Source organism: Piliocolobus tephrosceles, chromosome 10, assembly GCF_002776525.5.
Source record: "Piliocolobus tephrosceles isolate RC106 chromosome 10, ASM277652v3, whole genome shotgun sequence".
Lineage (NCBI taxonomy): Eukaryota > Metazoa > Chordata > Mammalia > Primates > Cercopithecidae > Piliocolobus > Piliocolobus tephrosceles.
The window spans coordinates 61,821,407-61,846,396 of record NC_045443.1 but is presented as its reverse complement, the minus strand read 5'-3'; the positions used below and the strand labels follow the sequence as shown (position 1 = coordinate 61,846,396).

At 42.8% G+C, this 24,990-nt stretch overlaps 1 protein-coding gene across 1 annotated transcript in view; it reads left to right on the top strand.

The window, feature by feature from the left end:
* Positions 1-265: 265 nt before the first annotated feature.
* The window catches only part of GNS (glucosamine (N-acetyl)-6-sulfatase), a 43,908-nt gene continuing 19,183 nt past the window's right edge, over positions 266-24,990 (top strand). The window contains exons 1-9 of the mRNA XM_023225082.1: positions 266-623; positions 7,235-7,294; positions 11,724-11,930; positions 13,926-13,991; positions 14,747-14,845; positions 16,653-16,820; positions 18,720-18,802; positions 20,204-20,322; positions 22,604-22,707. Coding sequence (XP_023080850.1) covers positions 432-623; positions 7,235-7,294; positions 11,724-11,930; positions 13,926-13,991; positions 14,747-14,845; positions 16,653-16,820; positions 18,720-18,802; positions 20,204-20,322; positions 22,604-22,707 — 1,098 coding nt within the window. The 5' untranslated portion in view covers positions 266-431. The remainder of the gene's footprint in view (positions 624-7,234; positions 7,295-11,723; positions 11,931-13,925; positions 13,992-14,746; positions 14,846-16,652; positions 16,821-18,719; positions 18,803-20,203; positions 20,323-22,603; positions 22,708-24,990) is intronic.

Below are 24,990 nucleotides of genomic sequence, written 5' to 3'. Positions count from 1 at the left end.
TTAGAATTTGCCAACTCTTTCCTGCTTTTCATCTTCTCTTCCCCCAATTTAAATCTTTCCACCAAGCGCTCAGAAACAGGTCCTACCAGAACGCAACACGAGCCTGCGCGCGAGGTATGCTCCGCTCTCGACCTTTTCCCCGTTCTCCGCCCTTTCTTCCGGTTCTCCGCCCCTTTTCCGCCACTGTCTGGTGCCTCCCTACCGGCTGCGCCTGTCCGCGGCCCCGCCCACGCCGGCCGTCACGTGACCGCTCTGCGTGCTCCGCCCCCTGTCCCCGGCTCACGTGATCGCGCCTAGGGAGAAAACGCCCGACCCCAGCCACCGGCCTTCAAGGCACGGGTTTTTCTTCCTTCGGCTGGTTGGCCTCTCGCCCTTCAGCTACCTGTGCGTCCCTCTGTCCCGTCCCGGGATCACCCCGGAGCCTGTCCGCCATGCAGCTCCTGCCTCTAGCCCCAGGTCGGCTCCTGCAGGGCAGCCCCCGCCACCTGCCCTCCTGCAGCCCAGCGCTGCTGCTACTGGTGCTGGGCGGCTGCGTGGGGGTCTTCGGGGTGGCAGCGGGAACCCGGAGGCCCAACGTGGTGCTGCTCCTCACAGACGACCAGGACGAAGTGCTCGGCGGCATGGTAACTCTTCTGTTTCTGCCCCGCCCCTCTATCTCTGGGGCTGACTCCCCGGTTTCTTGCTCTCTTTCCCGGTCCCCATCCCCCCTCCCCGAACTGGCTGTCTTATCCCTGGGTAGGTTTGGTTTTCCCACCTGAGGCCCTTTATGCCGGTGTTAGGGACTGCAACACTCTTTTCCCTTCTGGATTGAGGCACTTGCGTACAGCACACACAGCTTCTAGTCTGGACCGTACTGCTGTGGAGTTTACGTTAATATCTCAAGATAAACATGTGGAGACCAGTGGAGGATGGATTGAACCAATGAGGATCAGGTGCTGGCTAAAAGCACTCAAGCCCTGATTGTTTTTCTTTTGGATTAGAGGACCAAAGACAAGTCCAGTCCCCTTTATGAGGGACCTAGACCACCTCCACATTTGTGCCTGTATACAATGTCTGTATCTGATGTCTATAAAAATAAGACTGGGCCGGGCGCCGTGGCTCACTCATGTAATCCCAGCTCTTTGGGAGGCCGAGGCGGGCGGATCACAAGGTCAAGAGATCTAGACCATCCTGGCCAACATGGTGAAAACCCGTCCCTACTAGAAATACAAAAATTAGCTGGGCGTGGTGGCGCGCACCTGTAGTCCCAGCTACTTGGGTGGCTGAGGAAGGAGAATCGCTTGAACCCGGGAGGCGGAAGTTGCAGTGAGCTGAGATTGGGCCACTGCACTCCAGCCTGGCAACAGAGCGAGACTCCGTCTAAAAAAAAAAAAAAAAAAGCCTGAAGTGAATTAATCTGGTAGGCCGACCGTCGAACTATTGAGGGTGTGTTTTGCCTCACAAGAATCAAGAAAATTCAATTAGTCTGATCGAACACCTGACTGTTGCATTAGAGCCTGTCAGTGTTTCATTTTCTATCTAATGGATGTTGTCACAAGACTTCTTTTTTTTTTCCCAGAGTTAATTTTGCTTGTGTATTGCAGAATTCTGGAATCTGTGACCTTTGGAAACATCCACTCCAACCCCTGCCCCATGGAGGTCCAGAAAGCAACTTGCCCAAGACATGAGTAGTTGAGGCAGAGTTCTCTAACCCTGGATTCAGCGTTCCTCTCTTCGCTTTAAAACCAAATGTTTTATTGCTTTATTCGTTTCAGTTCTCTTTTTGCTTTCAGCTGAATGCTGAGACTATGAAATACTCCAGGCAAGACGTTCCTAACTTTTCTTGTGTAATTACACACCCTCGCTCAGTGTCCTTCAAACCCATGGTCCCAACCCGTGAGTGAGTTGTGAAATCAGTTTAGTAACTACCAACATTTTTTATTTCCTCTGGAATAGAGTAGAATAGAAAATGTCCGTGTGTGTGTGTGTGTGTGTTACACTTGATAAAGGTAATCATTATCTATCTTTCTTCCCGAGTTGTAAAATATATTTCTTAGGTTGTGCTCAAGAGCTTGAGTCTTTTATAGTTGATGTTTAAGATGCTTGCATTTTGATTACACACTTCTTCCTGCCATATATGTGCTTCATTGTCTGTTAGTTTCTACCAAGCCATGTTGACATCAGTCTTGATTTAATTTTCCTCCTACACTTTAGTTTCACTACTCTTCCAACTACTACACTTACTTCTCTGCTCACAACATTCCTTTTTTATTTAAACAACAACAAAAATTGTGTCCTTGAAGAGTGTTTTGTCCAGAAAAAGCAAGCCTTCTCTAGCAGTGACTAAAGTACTCAGTTAAAAGGTCAGGCTTTTTTAGGTGTTGAAAACAAAATTCATTACTTAAATATGAGGTGTTCAGAGTTCAGTTTCTTCAATTCTTGTAAACCACGGCTGTAGTCTGTGTGTATTTGAGGTCTCTTCCTTTTGGTATGTTAATCCAATTTGCTTCGTTAAGCCAGCAGCAGATTTTTTGAGTCGGGGTCTTGCTCTGTTATCCAGGCTGGAGTGCAGTGGTACAATCAAGGCTCATTGCAGCCTTGAACTCCTATTCTCAAGCAGTCTTCCTGCCTCAGTCTCCCTAGTAGCTGGAACTACAGGCACAAGTCACCACGTCCAGCTAATTTTTAAATATTTTGTAGGGACAGGGTTTCTCCATGTTGCCCAAGCCGGTCTTGAACTCCTGGACTCAAGTAATCCCCCCACCTCAACCTCCCAAAGTGCTGGGATTACAGGCGTGAGCCACTGTCTCGGCCCAGATTCTTTTTTTTTAATAAGTGTTTCTACTGGAGAGAGGTACCAAAATTGAGTGGAGGAGATAAGTCAAACTGAATGTTCCCAACTCAAGAATTCTGGATTCTCTTCTAGCCTTTTTCAGAATATTCTACCACTAATTGTCAAACAGGACTCCAAGGGAAAGAGCTAAGACAAGAGCATTTGAGAACTTACTTGGAGCCGAGCAGAGTATGAGGATTTTTATACTTGTGCTTCAGTCATCACGGGAGTCCTCTACTGTACATAGTGTCCTTATCTTAAAAGGAAACTAAAACTGGAAGGTGGTTAAGTGACATGACTTTAAGGTTCACATAGCTAATACTGGACAAAGCCTGGGTACTTATGATCTCAGAGCACCGTGCTTTTTCTCCTATTCTAGAATACTGTGATAATAATCAGATTTCATTCCACATACCCACACCAGCATAATCACACCATAGGTCAGAGAGTCTGCAGGTGACATTCGGGGATGCCAGTGACATCATGGAACTCCTTAATTTACATTGTATATAATATCTTCATTTTTGGGGAAAGAGAGCTCTAACCTAAACAAGATTGCAGATTGCTGCCATAGTTGGCAAAATAAACAGTGGTCAACCTCTACCGGACTAACTCAGGTCAAAGGATTGTAGATAGCGCTTACAACATGATTTAGATTTATAGTGGAATTTTTCAGGCATCTTTGAAATGTTCTTTTATATAGTAGCATCATCTTTAACATTTCATTGTATTTGTTCCAGGTATCTATGGGACTCTGTTTTTATTTTTTATTTTGCCAGGACACTGTTCTTACCACTTTCTTGATTTTACTTAAACATCATTATAGTGTGGTGGACACACTGTTCTTCACAGAAGCATAAGTTGCTCTTTTAAAAATCATTCACGGCTGGGCGCGGTGGCTCACCCCTATAATCCTAGCACTTTGGGAGGCCAAGGTGGGCAGATCATGAGGTCAGGAGTTCAAGACCAGCCTGGCCAGCATGGTGAAACCCCATCTCTACTAAAAATAGAAAAATTAGCCAGGCATGGTGGCACGTGCCTGTAGTCCCAGGTACTCGGGAGGCTGAGGCGGGAGAATCACTTGAACCCAGGAGGTGGAGGTTGCAGTGGGCCAAGATTGTGCCATTGCACTCCAGCCTGGGTGACAGAGCAAGACTCCGTCTCGGGGGAAAAAAAGAAAAATCATTTAAGAAAAGTGACATTGGCCAGACGCGGTGGCTCACGCCTGTAATCCCAGCACTTTGGGAGGCCGTGGTGGGCAGATCACAAGGTCAGGAGATCGAGACCATCCTGGCGAACACGGTAAAACCCCGTCTCTACTAAAAATACAAAAAAATTAGCTGGGCGTAGTAGGGGGTGCCTGTAGTCCTAGCTACTCAGGAGGCTGAGGCAGGAGAATGGCGTGAACCTGGGAGGTGGAGCTTGCAGTGAGCCGAGATCGTGCCACTGCACTCCCGCCTGGACGACAGAGCGAGACTCTGTCTCAAAAAAAAAAAAAAAAAGAAAAAGAAAAGTGACATTTGGCCAAAACCTCAGGCAAGTGATGGAAGAAACTGATAAAAGGTAGGGGAAGAATTTTTGTTTTTTTTTTGAGATGGAGTCTTGCTCTGTCACCCAGGTTGGAGTGCAGTGGCGCCATCTCAGCCCACTGCAACCTCTGTCTCCCAGGTTCAAGCGATTCCCCTGTCTCAGCCTCCGAAGTAGCTGGGTTTACAGGCACCCACCACCATGCCCGGCTAATTTTTGTATTTCTGATAGAGATGGGGTTTCACCATTGGCCAGGCTGGTCTCGAACTCCTGACCTCAAGTGATCTGCCCACTTCAGCCTCCCAAAGTGGTGGGATTACAGGTGTGAGCCACCGTGCTGGGCCAGGGAAGAATAAATATGTCATTGCTTCATTGAAAGCAAAACAATTCCATTTTTAGCCACAAAATTATCAGAATTGTTGTTTCAGAACAACTATACATGGAACCAGGAAAGTAAATGATTCTTTAGGGTTTTAATGAAAAGGATTCTGCTTGGGGTGAGCAGAGAAACATGTTTGCCCACATGAGGACATGAAATTGGCTACTGTTTAAAGACTCTTGCGTGACCTTAACTTGATCAGCCGCTGTCTTTGCCTAGCTCTTAAGGATTCATTTTTCATTCTAGTTTGCATAGAGACACATACATATTTTGGGTGCAGTATGGTTTCTTGTTTGGGACTTTTTCAATTAAGCACAGATTATTATCTCTTGTACTATTGTTAGCAGTATAAAGATGACAGTTAATAACTTTTTTTTGAGACAAGGTCTCACTCTTCTTGCCTAGGCTAGATTGCAGTGGTACAGTCGTAGCTCACTATAGCCTCGAACTTCCGGGCACAAGCAATCCTCCCACCTCAGCCTCCCAAGTAACTGGGACTACGGGCACGCACTACTATGCCCAGCTAATTTTTGTATTTTTTGTAGAGCCAGGGTCTTGCTATGTTGTCCAGGCTGGTCTCAAACTCCTGGCCTCAAGCAGTCCTCCTGCCTCTGCCTTCTAAAGTGCTGGGATAACAGGCGTGAGCCACTGCACTGGGCCTAAAGTCTAAATTCCTATGCGGCCCTGCATCACTGACTCCTGCCTACCTCTCTGACCTCATCTTACCTCATCTTACCTCACTCTCCCTTCTCCTCCCTAAGCTGCTTCCATCACCACACTGGCTTCTCTGTTTCCTCCCAGGTGCCTCTCTCCTTCCTCTGGCAGCCCTTGTACTTGCTATATACCCAGCCTGAAACCTCTTCTGAATCTTTGCGTGGCTGACTCCTCATCGCTTGGCTCTCCGTACAAGTTACCTCCTGAAAGAGAGGCCTTTCCTGACCACCCATCTAAAGTAGTTCCCCTTTCCTCCCACCAGGTGCAATGACATCATCCTGGTTTATTCTCTTCACAGCACTTATCACCACCTGAAATGACTGATTGTTTACCTGTTAGTTGTTTTAAGTCCCCGAGAGTGCAGGGATCATGAGGACAAGGACTATCCTCTGTCCACCACTGCCTAGATTAATACTTGGCACACGTTGTGTTTAATAAATGTTATTACACAATATTACTGTAAATCAGGTATTCTTTCATAGTTTTACATATTTATCCGTTTGACAATTAAATCCTATACAGTCAACTCTGGTCCTTTTCTCCACTTACTCTTTGAATCTTCATTTCATCTTCGAATGTCCTCATAGTAACTCAGGATTTTTTTTATCAAGCCAGTGTCTCATTAAGCCCAGTATTCTTTTCCTGAGGATGGTACCCAGTGATGGCTTTGAGGAGAGTATGGTTGATGACTTTGCTTCGGAAGGTTGGCGAAGATCTTCTGCATCTCTAGCGTCTCTTGGCAGCCTCTTCTGAATCTACTCATGAAATTATCAGAGCTTTTTTTGGATAAGTTAGAATCCTCATCCTTTTGAGTTTATGGATTCCATAGGTTTTGTATTTATATAAAACAATGGTGAAAAGTCATTTATACATTATTAAAAATGAGGCTCATGTTAACCTACTTATATATTTAGATTAGCGATCTTTAAGGAATTATTTCACAACAGAATATACTTAAAACTGCATTCAGTATGGTCTTAGGTTTCAAAGGTATCTCAATCATCATGAACTGACTCATATTACAACTAAAATGACCTCTTCAATGGTACTTTTTGTTGTCTGGAATCTGAAGAATATTACTGTTCCTTTTATTCATATTTAAATGACTGTCTTCATACGTTTGTCCTCACTCTAGGGGGAAGTTAATTGTCTCTGTACTTGTAAGGATCTTAGATTTTGAACAAAAGACGAAAAGCAGGACATAAAGTAGTTTCTGAGTAGCCTTTTGCCTGACAGTGTTCTGTGTACACCTGCTTACCACCTGGTTCAAGTCCTTATCCTGAGGTACTGGTGGGTCTATGCAGACTACAGTAGCTGGTAGTTGAACAGTGTGCATCTGACCTCCACCACTGAGTGTGTGAGGTTTGAATTAGTCTCTGAGCCCTGGGGCCTTGTCTGGCTTTCAGACTCCAACTGTTGTCTTACTTCTGTTCTATAGGGCGGAAGGTTCCCTTTGTATATCATTTCCCACATCCTACTTCTAAAGATTAATTCATGGAAATAGGTCTGCCCTATCTGCCTCATCTGGGGGCAGATGACTAATAAGGGCACAAAGATGTTATTACCATTGACTGAACTTTCCCTTCCTGCAAGCATTTTGACTTCCTGCACTTTTACACAGGATGGAGCTGGCTGGAACCAAACCTGTCTCTAGAATCATACAGGACTGTCTTTGGCTGTTGCTTAGAGCTGACCATTTGGGAATAAAAGATTGAGTAAGATGTAACCAAACAGGAATTCTGGCCTGTGTGTCTCAATTTATTGGAAGAAATTGTTTAATGGATACTTGCTTACTTTTACAGACACCACTGAAGAAAACCAAAGCTCTCATCGGAGAGATGGGGATGACTTTTTCCAGCGCTGTAAGTTTGAAAGCTAATTCAATTTTGTTAATTTAACTGTTTGTCTTCTAAGAAGAAACGCTCTTCTCGGGAATCTGGTATGATCTATATGGTTTTTTCCTTGTTAAATGCCTGATTTGAAGGATTTATTTAATGTGATATAAACTCTTTTCATTGAAATATTACCTCTTATCAATTGAAGATGAATTGCAGATATTTCTAAGCCAGTCTCAGAACTAGAGAATTTTATTTTAAACCTCACCATTTGAGGTTTGAAAATGGATTATAAAAAAATCAAGATATATGTATGCTGTGTAAACTTTTCCATGGTAAAAACCAATTAACCCTGATAGCCAAAACTGACAAATAGCAACACACACCCCATAAATATAGATGCAGAAATTCAAAATAAAATATCAATTCATTTTCAAGAACCGTGTACATAACCAAGTGCATGGTAGTCTAGGAATGTAAGGGTAGCTTACAATCAGGAAATCCCTTGAATAGTAGCATAGTGTTAAGTTTAAGTGCTCAGACTCTGGAGCCAGACCGCCTAGTCTGGAATACCCTCTGTGCCTCTTTTCTAGCAGTGTGACCCTGGACAAACTAACCTCTCTGGCCCTTTTCCTCCCCATTTATAAAAGGGAGTACCAAAATCTTTTTCAGAGTTGTTGTGAGGTTGAGTTAATAGGTGTAGAGCACTTCTGTCAGTGCCCGACTTCTTTTTTTTTTCTTTTTCTTTTTTTTTTTTGAGATGGAGTCTCGCTTTGTTGCCCAGGCTGGAGTGCAGTAGCGCGATCTTGACTCACTGCAACCTCCGCCTCCTGGGGTCAGGCAATTCTCCTGCCTCAGCCCTCTGGGTAGCTGAGATTACAGGCACCCACCACCATGCCCTGCTAATTTTTTGTATTTTTAGTAGAGACCGGGTTTCATCATGTTAGCCAGGCTGGTCTTGAACTCCTGACCTCAAATGATCTGCCCTCCTTGGCCTCCCAAAGTGCTGGGATTATAGGCATGAGCTACCATGCCCCAGCCACTGCCTGAGTTCTTTTTTTTTTTTTTTTTTTTGAGACAGAGTCTCTCCCTGTCGCCCAGGCTAGAGTGCAGTGGCACGATCTCAGCTCACTGCAAGCTCTGCTTCCCGGGTTCATGCCACTCTCCTGCCTCAGCCTCCCGAGTAGCTGGGACTACAGGCGCCCGCCACCACACCCGGCCAACTTTTTATATTTTTTTTTAGTAGAGATGGGATTTCACTGTGTTAGCCAGGATGGTCTCGATCTCCTGACCTCGTGGCCTCCCAGAGTGCTGGGATTACAGGCATGAGCCATTGCGCCCGGCCAATGCCTGACTTCTTATAGTATATACTACATGGTGTTGCTTATTATATGTCTACCAACATGATACAAGTAATTGAAAGAAGAAAAATTTAATGTTCTTCCCAATAGATACTAGAAAATTCTCTGAAATTTTAGCATTCTTTCCTGGTAACGTATAAGCTATTGTAAGAATACATCCTGACTATGATGACTATTTCAAATACATAAGGTAAGAGACTCAGGGCATTGCTGTTAGGGATGAAACAAGTGCTCCATTTAATGTTGTTCCGACTATCTAGTCATTGTCATAAGTCTTATGGAAATAAGAGGTAAAAATATTGGAAAAATTATTTCTGATTGTTTGGATTTTCTATCTAGAAACCCAGGAGAATTATTGAAAACCCTTTAAAATCACTAGAATTCAAGATAAAAATGAAAAAATAATTTTTTTTTTCTTCCATGTAATCAGTTAGAAAAATAGAAGGTGGGAGACAAAGAAAATATTCATAGTTATTTATTTTTATTTTATATAAAGGTAAAGAAAAGGTCTCACTCACTATGTAGCCCAGGCTGGTCTGGAACTCCTGAGCTCAAGTGATCCTCCCATCTTGGCCTCCCAAAGTGCTGGGATTACAGGTGTGAACCACCATGCCCGACCTCATTTATAATTTATAAACTCTCTTAAGAGTAACTGGTTGGGGCCAGAAATGGCTATGACCTATGTAAGTTATAAAAGATGCGAGTGGTAAGATAAAAAATACTTGATACATAGATATGCACATCATTTTATATACATTTCTCTTCTTTTTTCATTTTTTTTTTTTTTTTGAGACAGGGTCTCACTCTATCGCCCATGTTGGAGTGCAGTGGCATAGCTCACTGAAGACCTGAACTCAAACTCCTGGGTTCAGACAATCCTCCCGCCTCAGCTTCCCAAGTAACTGGGACTACAGGCATGCATCACCACACTCGCCTAATTTTTTTCCACTTTTTTTTAGAAATAGGGTCTCGCTGTATTGCTCAGGCTGGTCTCAAACTCCTGGCCTCAAGTGATCCTCTGCTTCAGCTTCCCAAATAGCTGGGATTACAGGTGTGAGCCACTGTGCTCAACTAAGACACGATATTATATAATAAAATGTTTATTCTAGTTGTAATCCTAACAAGATTGTTTTAGACTCAAATGATTCCAAAAGTTATCTGGAATAATAAATAGATGAGAATAATCAAAGTAATTAAAAAAAAAATTACAGTGGCTCACACTTACAATCCCAGCACGTTAGGAGGCTGAGGCAGGTGGATTGTTTGAGCCCAGGAGTTTGAGACCAGCCTGGGCAACATGGCAAGATCCTATATCTACTAAAAATACTTAAAAATATCTGGGCATTGGGCCGGGCATGGTGGCTCAAACCTGTAATCTCAGCACTTTGGGAGGCCTAGGCGGGCGGATCACCTGAGGTCAGGAGTTCAAGACCAGCCTGCCCAACATGGTGAAAACCCATCTCTACTAAAAATACAAAAAATTAGCCAGGCATGGTGGCGGGCACCTATAAGCCCAGCTACTCAGGAGGGTGAGGCAGGAGAATTGCTTGAACCCAGGAGGTGGAGGTTGCAGTGAGCTGAGATTGTGCCACTGCACTCCAGCCTGGGCGACGAGTGAAACTCCATCTCAAAACAACAACAACAACAAAATACAGTGGTGCGCGTCTGTGGTCCCATCTACTTTGGTAAGTTGGGGTGGGAGGATTGCTTAACCCTGAGGGTGGCGGAGGTTGCAGTGAGCTGAGATCGCACCACTGTTCTCCATCCTGAGAGACAGAGTAAGACTGTCTCAAAAAAAAGAAATTGCTCTACCAGATGCTAAAATGTGTATTAAGATAAACTGTGTACTGGCTATAAAATTGATCAGAAAGCAAAAAGGGAAAGAGTTAAGAGTTGCCAATTTAAACTTAAGAAGTCAAACATCTAATAAAACTAAAAGACAAAAGTAAAAATGGGAAGTATTTGTATCATGACTGAATTCTTCGTTAACTTAAATCTTACGTAACAAGAGGCCAACAGCCCTGGAGGAAAAAAATGAGCAAAGCATATGAACACATAAACACAGTCGGTCAGGACCTGTGGAGAATGTTCATCCTCACTGTTATTTTAAAATGTCAAATCGAATTTGAAAGGCAAAAAGGCTTGCCAGTATTAAAAGGATAATACCCAATTTTGGCATGAGTCTGTGCTCAAATGCCCATTCCTTCTCTGCCGGTCCAAGTGTAAGCTAGTATTACCTTTCTGTGAAGTGGCTGGGTGATGTGTACCAACATGATTGGGTAGAATGGGGAAAGTCTGTTGTTGACAGTAGCTAATGGAAATATAATTACAGTAGGGAAAAAAGTCTGTGTCCAGTGTATAAAGTGATATAGGAAATGTGTAAAGCTGCAGATCAGCCTGCAAATGAACCACTGTGTCTCAATTAGATCCCAATAGTATTCTATCTTTGGTTAAGACCCGTCTCTCACCATGCTGTGCTCCTTGTGTATAAATATTATTTCTGGCTGGGTGCAGTGGCTCACACCTGTAATCCCAGGACTTTGGGAGGCCAGGGTGGAGGGATCACTTGAATCCAGGAGTTTTCGATGAGCCTGGACAACATAGGAAGAACGTTATCTCTACAAATAAAAAAATGAAAAAAAAAAAAAGCCAGGAGTAGTGGCAAGTGCCTGTACTCCAAGCTGTTTGGGAGGATCACTTGCTCCAGGAAGTCGAGGCTGCAGTGAGCTGTGCTTGTGCCACTGCACTCCAGCCTGGCTAACAGAGTGAGACCTTGCCTCGGAAAAAAAAAAACCAAAAAACAAAAAAAAAAACTCTATGGCAGATGAGACTAGAATTACTGTTATCCTGCAGAAAGAAGCCACTTGAAAAAGAAATCTGTATTCTCAGTTTGTTTTATCTGCTTTGATGTCTCCACTATGTGACTTAAAGCAGCCCTCAAGTGTGTCATGTGTAGAAAAAAATACATATATTCCATGAGAAACTACGTATTTGAAGTTAGAGTATTAAGGAGCTTTTCTTTACCCTCTTTAGCAATGATGAGAAGTTCATCTTTCTTGTGTGACTTTGTCCTTTTTGCTTCCTTTCCTTTGTAGTATGTGCCAAGTGCTCTCTGCTGCCCCAGCAGAGCCAGTATCCTGACAGGAAAGTACCCACATAATCATCATGTTGTGAACAACACTCTAGAGGGGAACTGCAGTAGTAAGTCCTGGCAGAAGATCCAAGAACCAAATACTTTCCCAGCAATTCTCAGATCAATGTGTGGTTATCAGACCTTTTTTGCAGGGAAATACTTAAATGAGGTATGTTGAATGATCTCTTTCTTTTTTTATAATGGCTTTTAAAATGTGAATGTAATTCATGTTAATTTTATTAGTAGTATCAAAAATGTTAAAGGATTTCTTGGTGTACGTTGTTTTCTGTGAATCTGCCTGTTAAGCAAGAACAAGTACCCACATCATGTAAATATGTTCATATAAGTACACATGTACATATTTACATGATTTGGGTAAGTACAGTGTATTTATATGATGTGGGTACTTGTTCTTCCTTTCAGTAGTCCCAGGAGCATGTATTTAAAAATTGTCCTAAGAGTCCTGCTGTCTGATGCGTCTTCCCTTTTTCCTCAGGAATTCTGTTTGTCATGTGGCTGTCATGGTATCTTTGTTTCCATTCCCTGTTACCAGTATCTAACTGAAGACATTTTTCATCTTAGAATCTTTCCTCAGATTTTTAGAATCTTCTCTGATTTATAACAACTTAATGCTTAACTCATTTTCTAATGTGAAAAGTGGCAATAAAATGTGGAGAGATTAGTGATGAAGTACCCAGAGTCAGGGTCCTGCAGGTCATTAAAGTGTATGGCCAGCAGCTGGTACACCAGCCTTGTAGACCTAGATGGAGGGATACCACCCCTGGTGACCTGTCAAGGCTAGATTCCATGTGCCCACATTCACACATTGGCCTTAGCTGTTACCCAGAATCCAAGCTTAAAGGAAATTGTTTGTTTGAGAATGTTTGGGGTTAGCTCTTACAGTTAAACTGGGGGTTCAAGACAAAGAGAAAATGTACTTACACTCTTTATCTGTAGTTGCTAGAGATCTTAATATCTGATCTGGATTTTCTGTTAATTCTCCCCTCCCCCCAATAATTGGGGGAATCTGCCACCTTGTGAGTCTGCAGGAAGATGAGTCAGTTTGAAAAGGATCATGAGAACTAGGAACTGTGGATACTGGGTCATTTGGTTGGGGCTATGGGTCATAAAGACAGCTTACACTGCTTTGCATGTTGAAGGACATCTGATGTGTATATAAAATTAAGAGCCCGTTAAAGTAGAAAGATTTTGTTTTCAGGGATTAAATTCTGCCTTAAGTGGATGGCATTAAACCTTGAAAGAATAAAGGGGGATAATTCTGTGGTTTCTTTATTTTATTCATCTCATCAGATAAATCAAGCTCGAAAAGTGGGTTTCATCTGCAGGCAACTGAAATACAGATTATCCCTTATCCAAAATGCTTGGGATCAGAAGTATTTTGCGTTTCAGATTTTTTGGATTTTGAAATATTTGCATGATATTGAACAGTCCGAATCTGAAAATGTGAAGTGCTCCAGTGAACATTTCCTTTGAGTGCCACGTTGGCACTCAAAAAGTTTTAGATTTTCAGATTTGGGATGTTCAATGTATAATAAGTCGATAGCTCATAGTCTGATTATTTGAACTACTTAGGGTCAATTGGACTATTCAGTCTATGGTATCAGCAGGTCAGCATTCACCCCATGAATAGGCTGCCTGGGGTAGGCTGTGTGGACTTTTTCTGTAGTGGGTCAGATAGTAAACATTTCAGGCCTTGCAGGCCATATGTCTCTTGCTACTATTTAGCTCTGCCATTGTAGCGTGAAAGCAGCCACAGACACTAAACTATGTAAAGGAATGTGGCTGTCTTCCAATAAAACTCTTTATCATTATTAAAATTTGAATGTATATAATTGTCACATTTCACAAAATATTCTTATTTTGATTAACTTTTATATTTGAAAATTGTTAAAACAAATTCTTAGCTTGCTGTTCGTACAGAAGTCATCAGGCCAGATTTGGCTCACTGGCTGTAGTTTGCCAACTCCGGCTTTAGAATTTCCTAGGATTATTAGAGTTTATTTTTGACTAGTGTCTGTTTGGGGAAATTAGGTACCTACTGTGTTTCAGGCACTGGTCTAAAAAGATTCTAAAATTTCCTGTTTCCTTCTGGTCTGGTCATATCTAAGGACTTGTAACTGTCCCTACTTGTCTTGCTTTTCAGTATGGAGCCCCAGATGCAGGTGGACTAGAACACGTTCCTCTGGGTTGGAGTTACTGGTATGCCTTGGTAAGTGATTATTGAAGTCAGTGACAATTATATGCAGCCCTACAGATGCAGAATATGTTTAATTTAGCTCTGATATTGACGTAACTTTATTTGCTATTACAATCAGTCATTTTAAAACCTTAAAATTTATTGACTTGTGGCCAGGTGTAGTGGCTCATGCCTAGAATCCCAACACTTTGGGAGGCAGAGACAGGAGGATCTCTTGAGTTCAGGAGTTCGAGACCAGCCTGGGCAAAATGGCAAGACCCCCATCTCAACAAAAAATTTTAAAATTAGCTAGGTGTGGTGGCATGTGCCTGTAGTCCTAGCTGCTCAGGAAGCTGAAGCAAGAAGATCACTTGAGCTCAGGAATTTGAGGCTGCAGTGAGCTATGATTGTACCACTGCATTCCAGTCTGGGCATCAGAGAGAGACCCAGTCTTGTATTTAAAAAAACAAAACAAAACAAAACAAAAAAACGTCTATTGACTTGTGAGTCAGTCCTTTCTGGGATGTTTTTCCTGCATTGTACATGGTTTAGCAAAGTAGTTTGCTTTTCTACCTGATCTACTTCTGGCTTTTTAACTAGAATGTATAACTGAAACTATGCTTGTCTTTAATAAAACCCTAGTCAAAAAATCCAATTCAGTATTGACTTGAGTAATTATCTTTTTAATGTCTTATCACTGCTCAGAGTATAATTTAGCCCAGCATGGATTCAGACTTCTACTTTGTGCACTGACCTCGTAACAAATTTGACTTTCCTCTTTTTAATAGGAAAAGAATTCTAAGTATTATAATTACACCCTATCTATCAATGGGAAGGCACGGAAGCATGGTGAAAACTATAGCGTGGACTACCTGACAGATGTTTTGGTGAGTTGCAGAAGCCCTGTAGCTCTGCCCTTACAGGGTTGGCTCACATTTGATTGAAGACTCTGCCTAGAAAACCTATAATCGTATTTGTTTGTGTTGGATAATATAAATGCACAGTAACCTGGTCTAACTGCCCAAGAGTATTTCCAGCTGATTACAAACTCCTGAGGGTGTTTTCTTTGTGTATAAGCCAGGCTCAGATCTAATGCTCTTGAAATTCCAGCAACAAATCCCTTTTCCAAAGGTTAATCTCATCGACTATAGAGATTACTTTGTAGAAGTTTTACTTTGTAAGGGTACCTACTCTTGACCCTAGTTTTACTCACAAGCTACAAGATGGCAGCTTCACAGGCCCCATTATGAGGATGGAGGGATAGGGATACTGGATTTATTTGGGCATTGGGTATTTATATATAAAAATTACTGAAAGCAGGTTAAATTGGGACTTCCCTCTTCTGAGGCATTTCTAACGACAGTCTTCCATAGTATTACATATTCATTCACTCAATAGTTCAGCACCTAGTGTAGCCAGTATTCAGCAGTAAATGAAGCAAAGTCCCTGATTCTGTGGAAGGTAATTTTACTTACACACACACAGTCTTATGTGTTGTGTCATTAGCTGGTGATCAGCTAGAGAAGTAAGTTAGGGTATGAGGTTACTTAGATAACATTTAAGCAGAAACTCGAAGTAGGTGAGAATGAGCTGTGCAGATCAGGGGAAGAGTGCTACAGAGTCAGGGAACAGTAAGTGGGAGGGCCCTGAGGCAGGAGTGTACCTGGCATATTTGAGAAACCACAAGGAAGCTGATAGGACTGGAGTGAAAGGTAGATGGAGGGGTTATAGGAGATAGATACAGTCAGTATCTTTTGAGTTAGTGTTGGGAATAAATGAAATTACTTCAGAACAATGAAAAACAATATATATGTAGCATGCTTTCATTTTCTTTTTTTTTTTTTGAGACGGAGTCTCGCTCCGTCGCCCGGGCTGGAGTGCAGTGGCCGGATCTCAGCTCGCTGCGAGCTCCGCCTCCCGGGTTTACGCCATTCTCCTGCCTCAGCCTCCCGAGTAGCTGGGACTACAGGCGCCAGCCACCTCGCCCAGCTAGCTTTTTGTATTTTTTAGTAGAGATGGGGTTTCACCGTGTTAGCCAGGATGGTCTCGAACTCCTGACCTCGTGATCCGCCCGTCTCGGCCTCCCAAAGTGCTGGGATGACAGGCTTGAGCCACTGCGCCTGGCCTGCATGCTTTCATTTTCATAAAGTATCTTCTGATAAGCAAAGGAAAAATGTAAGTCCTTGTATTAAAGCGCTAGTGGGATGTATTTGAATCTAATGTTATTCGCTTAACTACTTCAGTGCATAATTTATGATAACTACTTTCTACATATTTTCATAAGGTTGAGGTAATTTAATCTACCTTTCCCACTGTTTTAAGTTGACTCTCTTTTTACATCCTTTAAGGCATCACATGTAGATACCATAATCTCCATTAGTGTAAATTAATACTAAAATGGCCAAGTTACTGTTTCCTTCTTTGTGGGAGACATGATTTCCAGGTCATATAAAATCATCAAGATCTTCTTTGCCTTCTTATATTGGTATGCTTTTCAGTCTTTAAAGTATTGCCTAAAAACCAGATATATTTATTCCAACAATATGCTTGCAAATGGCTATGACATGAGATCATGTACTAAGATTGCTTAAAAGCCAGTAAGACCCTGTGCTGTCTGCTCACCAGAAGACATTTATCTATTAAATACTCATCTGTTGGGTAAGGTAGGAGATGACAAATCTTTTTATGTGTCAGGCTAATGTCTCCTTGGACTTTCTGGACTACAAGTCCAACTTTGAGCCCTTCTTCATGATGATCGCCACTCCAGCGCCTCATTCACCTTGGACAGCTGCACCTCAGTACCAGAAGGCCTTCCAGAATGTCTTTGCACCAAGAAACAAGAACTTCAACATCCATGGAACGGTAGCTTCCCCCATCCCTTGTATTCAGCCGTACTCAGTATAATTAACTATATGATATACTTGTCAGGAAGCCTTTGAGCCATGCAGTGGGTTTTTCTTCACAATGTTTTAGAGGTAATTGCATCTGTCCCTATTACAACCGATAGTATACTTGCATTGCAAGTACAGATAAAGTTCCTGCTACACATCCAGTGAGCAGCTGGAGAGTTGACAGGGAATGGTAAAGAATGCCATCTTTCCCAATTTACAGGCATATCACTCAGGCTCCCCTGGTAACCTCTGTGCAGGCTCTCCTCCCTCCTGGCATAACCGGGACTGCACCAGCCTCCTGGTGGCCCTCACTAGCCTTTGAGGCATGGGAAGAAGGAGTGGCACAGAGCAATATGGATGGAAAGGGAAGTTGAATGGAAAAATGAACCAGGTGACATGATTAAAAGCCACAACAACCCATATGTTTGCCTCATGTGCCAATTACTTATACTTCCCTTGGCTTGGTGTATAGACAGTTCCCTGGTTCAAAGACGGAAGGCCTCCATTGCCTCAGGTCTGTTATCCAGAAATTGTAATTGCTTGTAAGGTTATAGAAAGAAGGAGTCATAAAGTCAAACTCAGAACTACCGCTTTCTACCACAGTGCTGACCATGAGCACAATGCTTAACTGCATTTTTTCATGTGAAGTGGGAGCTCTTGATCCCTTATGAACTACTGTATGAATTCAAGTACATAGAAACAATTAGCATATTGCCTGGCACGTTATGGGCAAGTGCTTGTTAAATACAATTTCAAAGCTGAGTGAACTGGGTTTTAAATTAGAGGACCATTCGCAATCTGTGTTCCAAAAGAAGTTAATAAAAAGTTCCCATGGTCAAGTAAGTTTGGAAAGTTTGAGTTAAATAAGTCACTCCGCTGCAGGACTTCTCAGAGTTATTCATGATCAAATGTGAATTTCTAGCAGGAGGATATGCCATATAGCATTTCCCAAACTTAATAACACTTTGAGGAGCATAGTTTGAGATATGGTGGCTTAGGGTTTTACAAATAGAGAAGAATAGTATATGGGGATGTTTATGTTTAAATGGGAGGGCCCTCCAGATTTAGACTTGAAGTTTTAGGAAATTGCTGTAATAATATTTTTCCTTAGGATCTAGGGTGACTGACATCTTGGCTAGGCAAAACTTAGAGGAAGGCAGACCAGGTGCGGTGGCTTATGCTTGTAATCCCAGCACTTTGGGAGGCCAAGGCAAGAGGATCACTTGAGGCCAGGAGTTCAAGACCAGCCTGGCGAACATGATGAAACCCCATCTCTACTGAAAATACAAAAATTAGACAGACGTAGTGCACGCCTGTAATCCCAGCTACTCGGCTGGCTGAGGCAGGAAAATCACATGAATCCGGGAGGCACAGGTTGCAGTGAGCCGAGATGGGCGCCACTGCACTCCAGCTTGGCCTTGGGCTGGAGTGCAGTGGTGCAATCTTGGCTCAATGCCACCTCCACCTCTGTCTCAAAAAAAGCAACTTAGAGAAAGGGTAAAGTTACTTGCCCATTTTGTCATTGTAATAGACCAAAGACATACAATCAGAGTTGTAAATGTAATCTCGTTTTAGCCAGTAGTTTCCCAGTGACATCCTCTAAAATTTCTTAATGCTGCTAACAGAGGAGCCAAGACCTTTTATGGTTTGGGAGGTGCTGGGAAGCTGAAGAATGAGAGATTGAGTTAATCTGCAGAAATTTCTATTTTAGGAACGCAGGAAGGGAGAGAAGGGCTGAAGTTGCTTAAGCAGGTTCCAATTAGTTAATTCTTGCTGAAGTATGAGTGAAATGATTCTATTTATTATCTACTCTAGTAATCCAGTAGTTTGTTTGACTGTGGTGTTAACATTTTTTTCTTCTAAATTTTAGAACAAGCACTGGTTAATTAGGCAAGCCAAGACTCCAATGACTAATTCTTCAATACAGTTTTTAGATAATGCATTTAGGAAAAGGTAAGAACTGCTGCTACATAACAATCTGAGTTGTTTTAAGGACTCTACAAATCAGCTCATGAAGAGGGGACCACCACATTGTTGTCTCTGAAACAAAAACAGAGGGAAGCAGGTCAGTGGGAGAGAGGCTTCAGTGGGGCACCAGTAGCAGAGACGTTCCTTTACACTCAGTGAAGTGGCCTTTGGACCCCAGTACTAATTATGCTGCCCATTTTTAGGACTTGGCAAAAGTATTGCAAACTTGAACCATGTGGTAGAATTTTTTTCTCCTGCTTTAAAGAAAAGGTTACTTGGTTGAGAGCACCCATTGTCATCTGTGACAAATGACCCAAAAGCTTAGACAAGATCAAAATATTTGCCCTTGCCGTTTGGAATTTTCAAGAAATTATCTTAATTCAATTTTTAAAAATCCATTACTTTCTCTTAGGAAGTGTTTAGTGTAGACCAGGGATAAGCAAACTTTTTCTGTAAAGGGGCAGATAGTAAATATTAATAGGCTTGCAGGTCATACATTCTGTCACGACTACTCAGCTCTGCTGTTGTAGCACAAAAGCAGCCCTGTGTAATATGTAAATGAATGAGCATGGTTGTGGTCCAATAAAACTTTATAAAAACAGATAGTGGGCAAGCTTCGGCCCATAAGTCATAGTTTGCCAGCTCCTAGTTCAAACATCTTAAGCTTTTTTGTAGCACAGGCCTATCTGAATTAATCTGTCGTACCCAGTACTGAGAATGGACAACTCTTTCTTCTGTTTGTCTCTACTCTCATCACTATTGGCAATAAAAAGTAAAGCTTACAGGTTATTTAAAAACGAGTTTATTCCTTTGGAAACAATTAACTTTGGAATGAATTATGTTCTGGAATTTTCTTTTTTTTTTTTTTTTTCTGAGACGGAGTCTCGTTCTGCCGCCCAGGCTGGAGTGCAGTGGCACGGTCTTGGCTCACTGCAAGCTCTGCCTCCCAGGTTCACGCCATTCTCCTGCCTCAGCCTCCCAAGTAGCTGGGACTACAGGCGCCTGCCACTACACCCGGCTAATTTTTTTGTATTTTTAGTAGAGACGGGGTTTCACTGTGTTAGCCAGGATGGTCTCGATCTCCTGACCTCGTGATCCGCCCGCCTCGGCCTCCCAAAGTGCTGGGATTACAGGCGTGAGCTACCGCGCCTGTCCGTTCTGGAATTTTCTAATCTGTTTTTTACAATGGGAAGGTCTGGGGAATGGAGATTGGGGATTTGAGTTTTGGGGGAGAGTATTTTGGGTTTTTTCTTTTTTTTAAATGGGGGTGTCTTTGTTTTTGGTTGTTTTTTTTTTTGTTTGTTTGCTTGTTTGTTTTTTTGGCAAGATAGTGATACCTCAGCCATTGCCCCTGAAGTCCCATTTCTAACTTCTGTTCACATCCAGGTGGCAAACTCTCCTCTCAGTTGATGACCTTGTGGAGAAACTGGTCAAGAGATTGGAGTTTACCGGGGAGCTCAACAACACTTACATCTTCTATACCTCAGACAATGGCTATCACACAGGTCAGAGGCAGGGTTAGGTACTGCTGTGATCTTTGAGAATGTGTCTTTCCTTTTTCACCCAATGAGCCCTAGCAGGGAGTTCTAGTCTTGTTATAACTGAACATGCCAGAGGGAGGATCTTGCCCTTAGGACCCCTCCAGTTGGAGCACCACATCATTCACACATGGAGAAACCAGGTTTTTTTATTTGCTGTTTCACACGCAAGATGACATGGTGTTCTAGAGTAGGGGCAGAGCATGAGCTTGATGGGTTGGAGGCAGGCCGTATGGAAGGCATTTGAGACAGGAAGACCAAAAGAAGGTTGTCTTGTGGGGAAAACTTTCTTGCCATTCATGGAATTTGTTTTTTGGGTGTTTTTGTTTTTTTTCAAAAGCTGCAGGATGAGTCAGCTCTGTGTCCTTGACTTTCATGCTTTCTACTTAGACCTTCTGTTGTTAAAAGCAAACATTTTCTTCTTTCCACATATATAAATGTCCACTTGAATGGGATTCACTTGAGACTTGCTTGCATAGGAGGAGATCGCTTAGGCATTAATGCATTATTGTGATTTTTTTTTTGATGGGGGGAAGTGGGGGGACAGAATCTCACACTCTCACCCAGGCTGGTGTGTAGTGGCGCCATGATTTCGGCTCACAGCAACCTCCGTCTCCTAGATTTCAAGCGATTCTCCTGCCTCAACCTCTCGAGTACTGGAGACTATAGGCACATGCCACCACGCCTGACCAATTTTTGTATTTTAGTAGAGATGGGTTTTTACCATGTTGGCCAGACGGGTCTTGAACTCCTGACCTCAGGTAATCTGCCTACCTCAGCCTCCCTAAGTGCTAGGAGTACAGACGTGAGCCACATGCCCGGCCTGTGAATATTTTTAAACACAAAGTAGAAAAGAGTAAAATAGCCCCCATTATCCGACTTAGATTTTCAGCTGCATGAGGCCAGTCTTTTGAATTCTTCCTACTCTCCCTGTGTTTTTCTTTTGTTGCTAGGTCTTGAAGCAACTCCCATACACATGACTCCAGGATTCAACACCAGATTATGCATCTGACTCTGGTTATTATGTATCAAGATGCAGACTGCCAGCCACAGTGGCTCACACCTATAATCCCAGCACTTTGAGAGGCCAAGGCAGGTGGATCGCCTGAGTCTGGATCACAGGAGTTCCAGATCAGCATGGCCAACATGGCAAAACTCTTTCTCTACTAAAAATATAAAAATTAGTCAGGCGTGATGGCACATGCCTGTAGTCCCAGCTACTCAGGAGGCTGAGGCAGGAGAATCGCTTGAATCCAGGAGGCGGAGGTTGCAGTGAGCCGAGATCATGCCACTGCACTCCAGCGTGGTGACAGAACGAGATTCCATCTCAAAAAAAAAAAAAAAAGATGCAAAGTCCACATACTACCTCTAGTTATTGTGTCTCCTAACTCTTGTCATTTGCCATGAATTTACAGGGAGAAGTGGGTCTTTTGTCCATCAGAATGTCTCACATTCTGAATTTGGCTAACTGCTGTCTTATAGTGCCTTAACTTGTTCATCTCTAGTCAGCATTTCTTACAGATTGGTAGTTAGATTCAGAACTTGATGGAAATTTGTGTTTTCAGGTGATGGTGCATCCTCGCCTGCTGGTGTGTTCTTCCTATTGCATCATGTCATGAGGCCCGAGGCATCTGGCTGCACTGTTTTTGGGGTGCTGGTGATTGATGGGTCAGGTGGTTTCAGCCTGAGCTCTTCCTCTGAGCTTTTCTGTTATTCCATTGATGATGTTGCCTAAATTCATTATTCCCTCAGAAACTGCAAAATGTTGATTTTGTAATCCTGTCCTTTCTTTTGTGTTTATTAGCTGGAATTCCTCAGAGAACTACTTCCCCTTACCATTTATTTGGTTATTTTGAGATGCAGTTTATTCAGGAAACACAGGATAGGTGTTTTTGTTTGTTTATTTGACAGTTTTTGGAGTGAACTTCAGTTGTGATGAGGCTGAGTAGCATGCATAATTTTTTATGTATTTGTGTTTCAATACTTTCCTGTCATTATTTTTGCTCATTTTGTCCTATCATAAGCCAGGGAGTCCCTTCTAGTCATTTATTTAGAGAAGATAAATTCGTTGTTTTCCTGCCTTGTAGTAACAAGAGATGTCTCTAGGCAAATTTCAGCTTTCTATTAAAACACCAGAATCGGTAGAACAAAGTTGTTTTAGTGTTGGCTGTGGATTAAATGAGTGAAACATAACATGAGCAAGGCCCCTGTCTTGGCTCCATCTTTACCTTGTGTGTTTTGTTTTCAGGACAGTTTTCCTTGCCAATAGACAAGAGACAGCTGTATGAGTTTGATATCAAAGTTCCACTGTTGGTTCGAGGGCCTGGGATCAAACCAAATCAGACAAGCAAGGTAGGTGCCTGGCAAGCTGGTGCTGTGGACAGGTAGGCATTTGGCCTGAGAAAATAAGGTGTTTCCTCCTGAAAGAAGATTGGGTTCGGTTCCTCTTCCCACTAGGGCTGAGCAGCAGCAGAGCTTTTAAGTGGAAATAGTGATTCCTTTTTTTTTTCCCTTAACTTCCCACTGCTCTCTGTATCTGTATTTTCACCCCACATGTACATGTCCCATTAGGATGCGTAGCTTTTCTTTATCTTTTGAGACTGGATCTTTGTTCTGGAGCAGTGACTCTCAAAAGAGGGTGTACATCAAGATTGCCCTCCAAAACTGAAGAAGAAAATGCTACGTGCTTGGGCAATATCCAGAAAGAGTGTGATTGACTCACTTGGTCTGGAATAGGGACCCAGCATCTGCCTTTTTTCTTTTCGAAGTTTACAGGTGATTCTGAGAGGCAGCCTGGTTTGGGGCCCACTGCCTTGTAGAGCAGAGCTCCTCTGGCTTTTCTGTGAATCCCCTGGGGATCTGGTTAAAATGCAGATTCTGCTTCTCCATTTCTCACCAGCTCCCGGGTGATGTCTGCTGCTGGCCTGACCTCGCTTTGAGTACAAGGCTATCAAAAACATGTCTTCTAGGAATTAGTCTTTCCCTGTGCCAGGTTCTTCCTTATGAATGCTTTGTTGCTTTCTTGGTTCTCTCCCTAGAACTGCCATAATATGCCACATTGTTCTGTTGTCATTGCCATTCGGTTTCAGTGTCTTTTTCCAAACATGGTACCTAATGCTGAGGTACTTTGTTCCTAACAGTCATCCTCATCCAAAATGCTGTCCTCCAACACTCAGGAGAAAAGAATTGACAGGCTCCACCAGCTATGTCTTCTCTCCTTTCTGATATCCCAATTTCAATGTCAGTCCCAGTTCTGAGAGACCAAAGAAGAACAAATACACACTTTGAGCTGAAATTGCTAAGTGGGTTTTTAAATGGGCCAGACTTTCTGGGTATATTGGGTACTTTAAGTTTGGAGCTTGATGTTTACTTGTTTAAAATGTCTATTTTTCACTTATTTCCTTTTACAGCACTCTTGATGGAGTTCTGTTAAAATTCTCTTGGAAGGGTAAAATGGCCTTCATAATTACCTTTTGTGTTTTTCTCTTAAGACCCACGTTCCTAAAGCTAGTCACTTTCCCTACAAATTTCAGTGCCTTCTAAACAGGCTCCCTCTTTCAAAGGAGATAAGCAAGTTTGGAAGACCATTAAATCTTAAAAGTGTTTTCTCGAGGTTGTTGTCTGGAAATGATTGAGGAGACCATGTTAGCAGCCATGTTCTGTTTTTAGGAGCAGGGCTACCTCAGCCCACATGGGAAGGAGGCTGAGTGAGATCATAGTGAAATGTGTCGGCCAGCTGCCTGTGGAAAAAATTGTTCCTTTTTTTCTTTAAGTTAACATTGCCATCTAAATGTTAAAAATCAGAAACTTCACTTTCTCTAAGCAATCTAAATGAAGTCTGGTTCCTGAGAAGCCATTTCAACAATGTAGCTAACATGTATTGTTTAGTATGGGACAGGTGCTATTCTAAGTGTATTACCTGATTGAACTCACTCAATCCTCACAGTTGATGAGATAGAGATACTGTTATCCCTGTTTTGCAGATGAGGAAAACGGAAGCAGAGAAGTTGTTTGCTGAAGATCACATAGCTAAAAAGCAGCAGAGCCCTGCATTTGAACTGGGGCAGTCTGGCTCCAAAGTCTGTATACTTAACCATTACATTATAGCTCAGTCAACAAGTATTTATTATCTTCTTTGCCAGTACAGTACGCCAAGGAGCCTTGCACACGGCAAGGAGCAATCAAACAAAATCAGTTTTGTTGTTGGTTTTTTTTTTTTTGAGATGGAGTCGCGCTCTTTTGCCCAGGCTAGAGTGCAGTGGCGTGATCTCTGCTCACTGCAAGCTCCGCCTCCTGGGTTCACGCCATTCTCCTGCCTCAGCCTCCCTACTAGCTGGGACTATAGGTGCCCACCACCATGCCTGGCTAATTTTTTTTTTTTTGAGACGGAGTCTTGGTCTGTCGCCCAGGCTGGAGTGCAGTGGCCGGATCTCAGCTCACTGCAAGCTCCGCCTCCTGGGTTTACGCCATTCTCCTGCCTCAGCCTCCCGAGTAGCTGGGAGTAGCTGACTACAGGCGCCCGCCACCTCGCCTAGCTAGTTTTTTGTATTTTTTTTAGTAGAGACGGGGTTTCACCGTGTTAGCCAGCATGGTCTCGATCTCCTGACCTCGTGATCCGCCCGTCTCGGCCTCCCC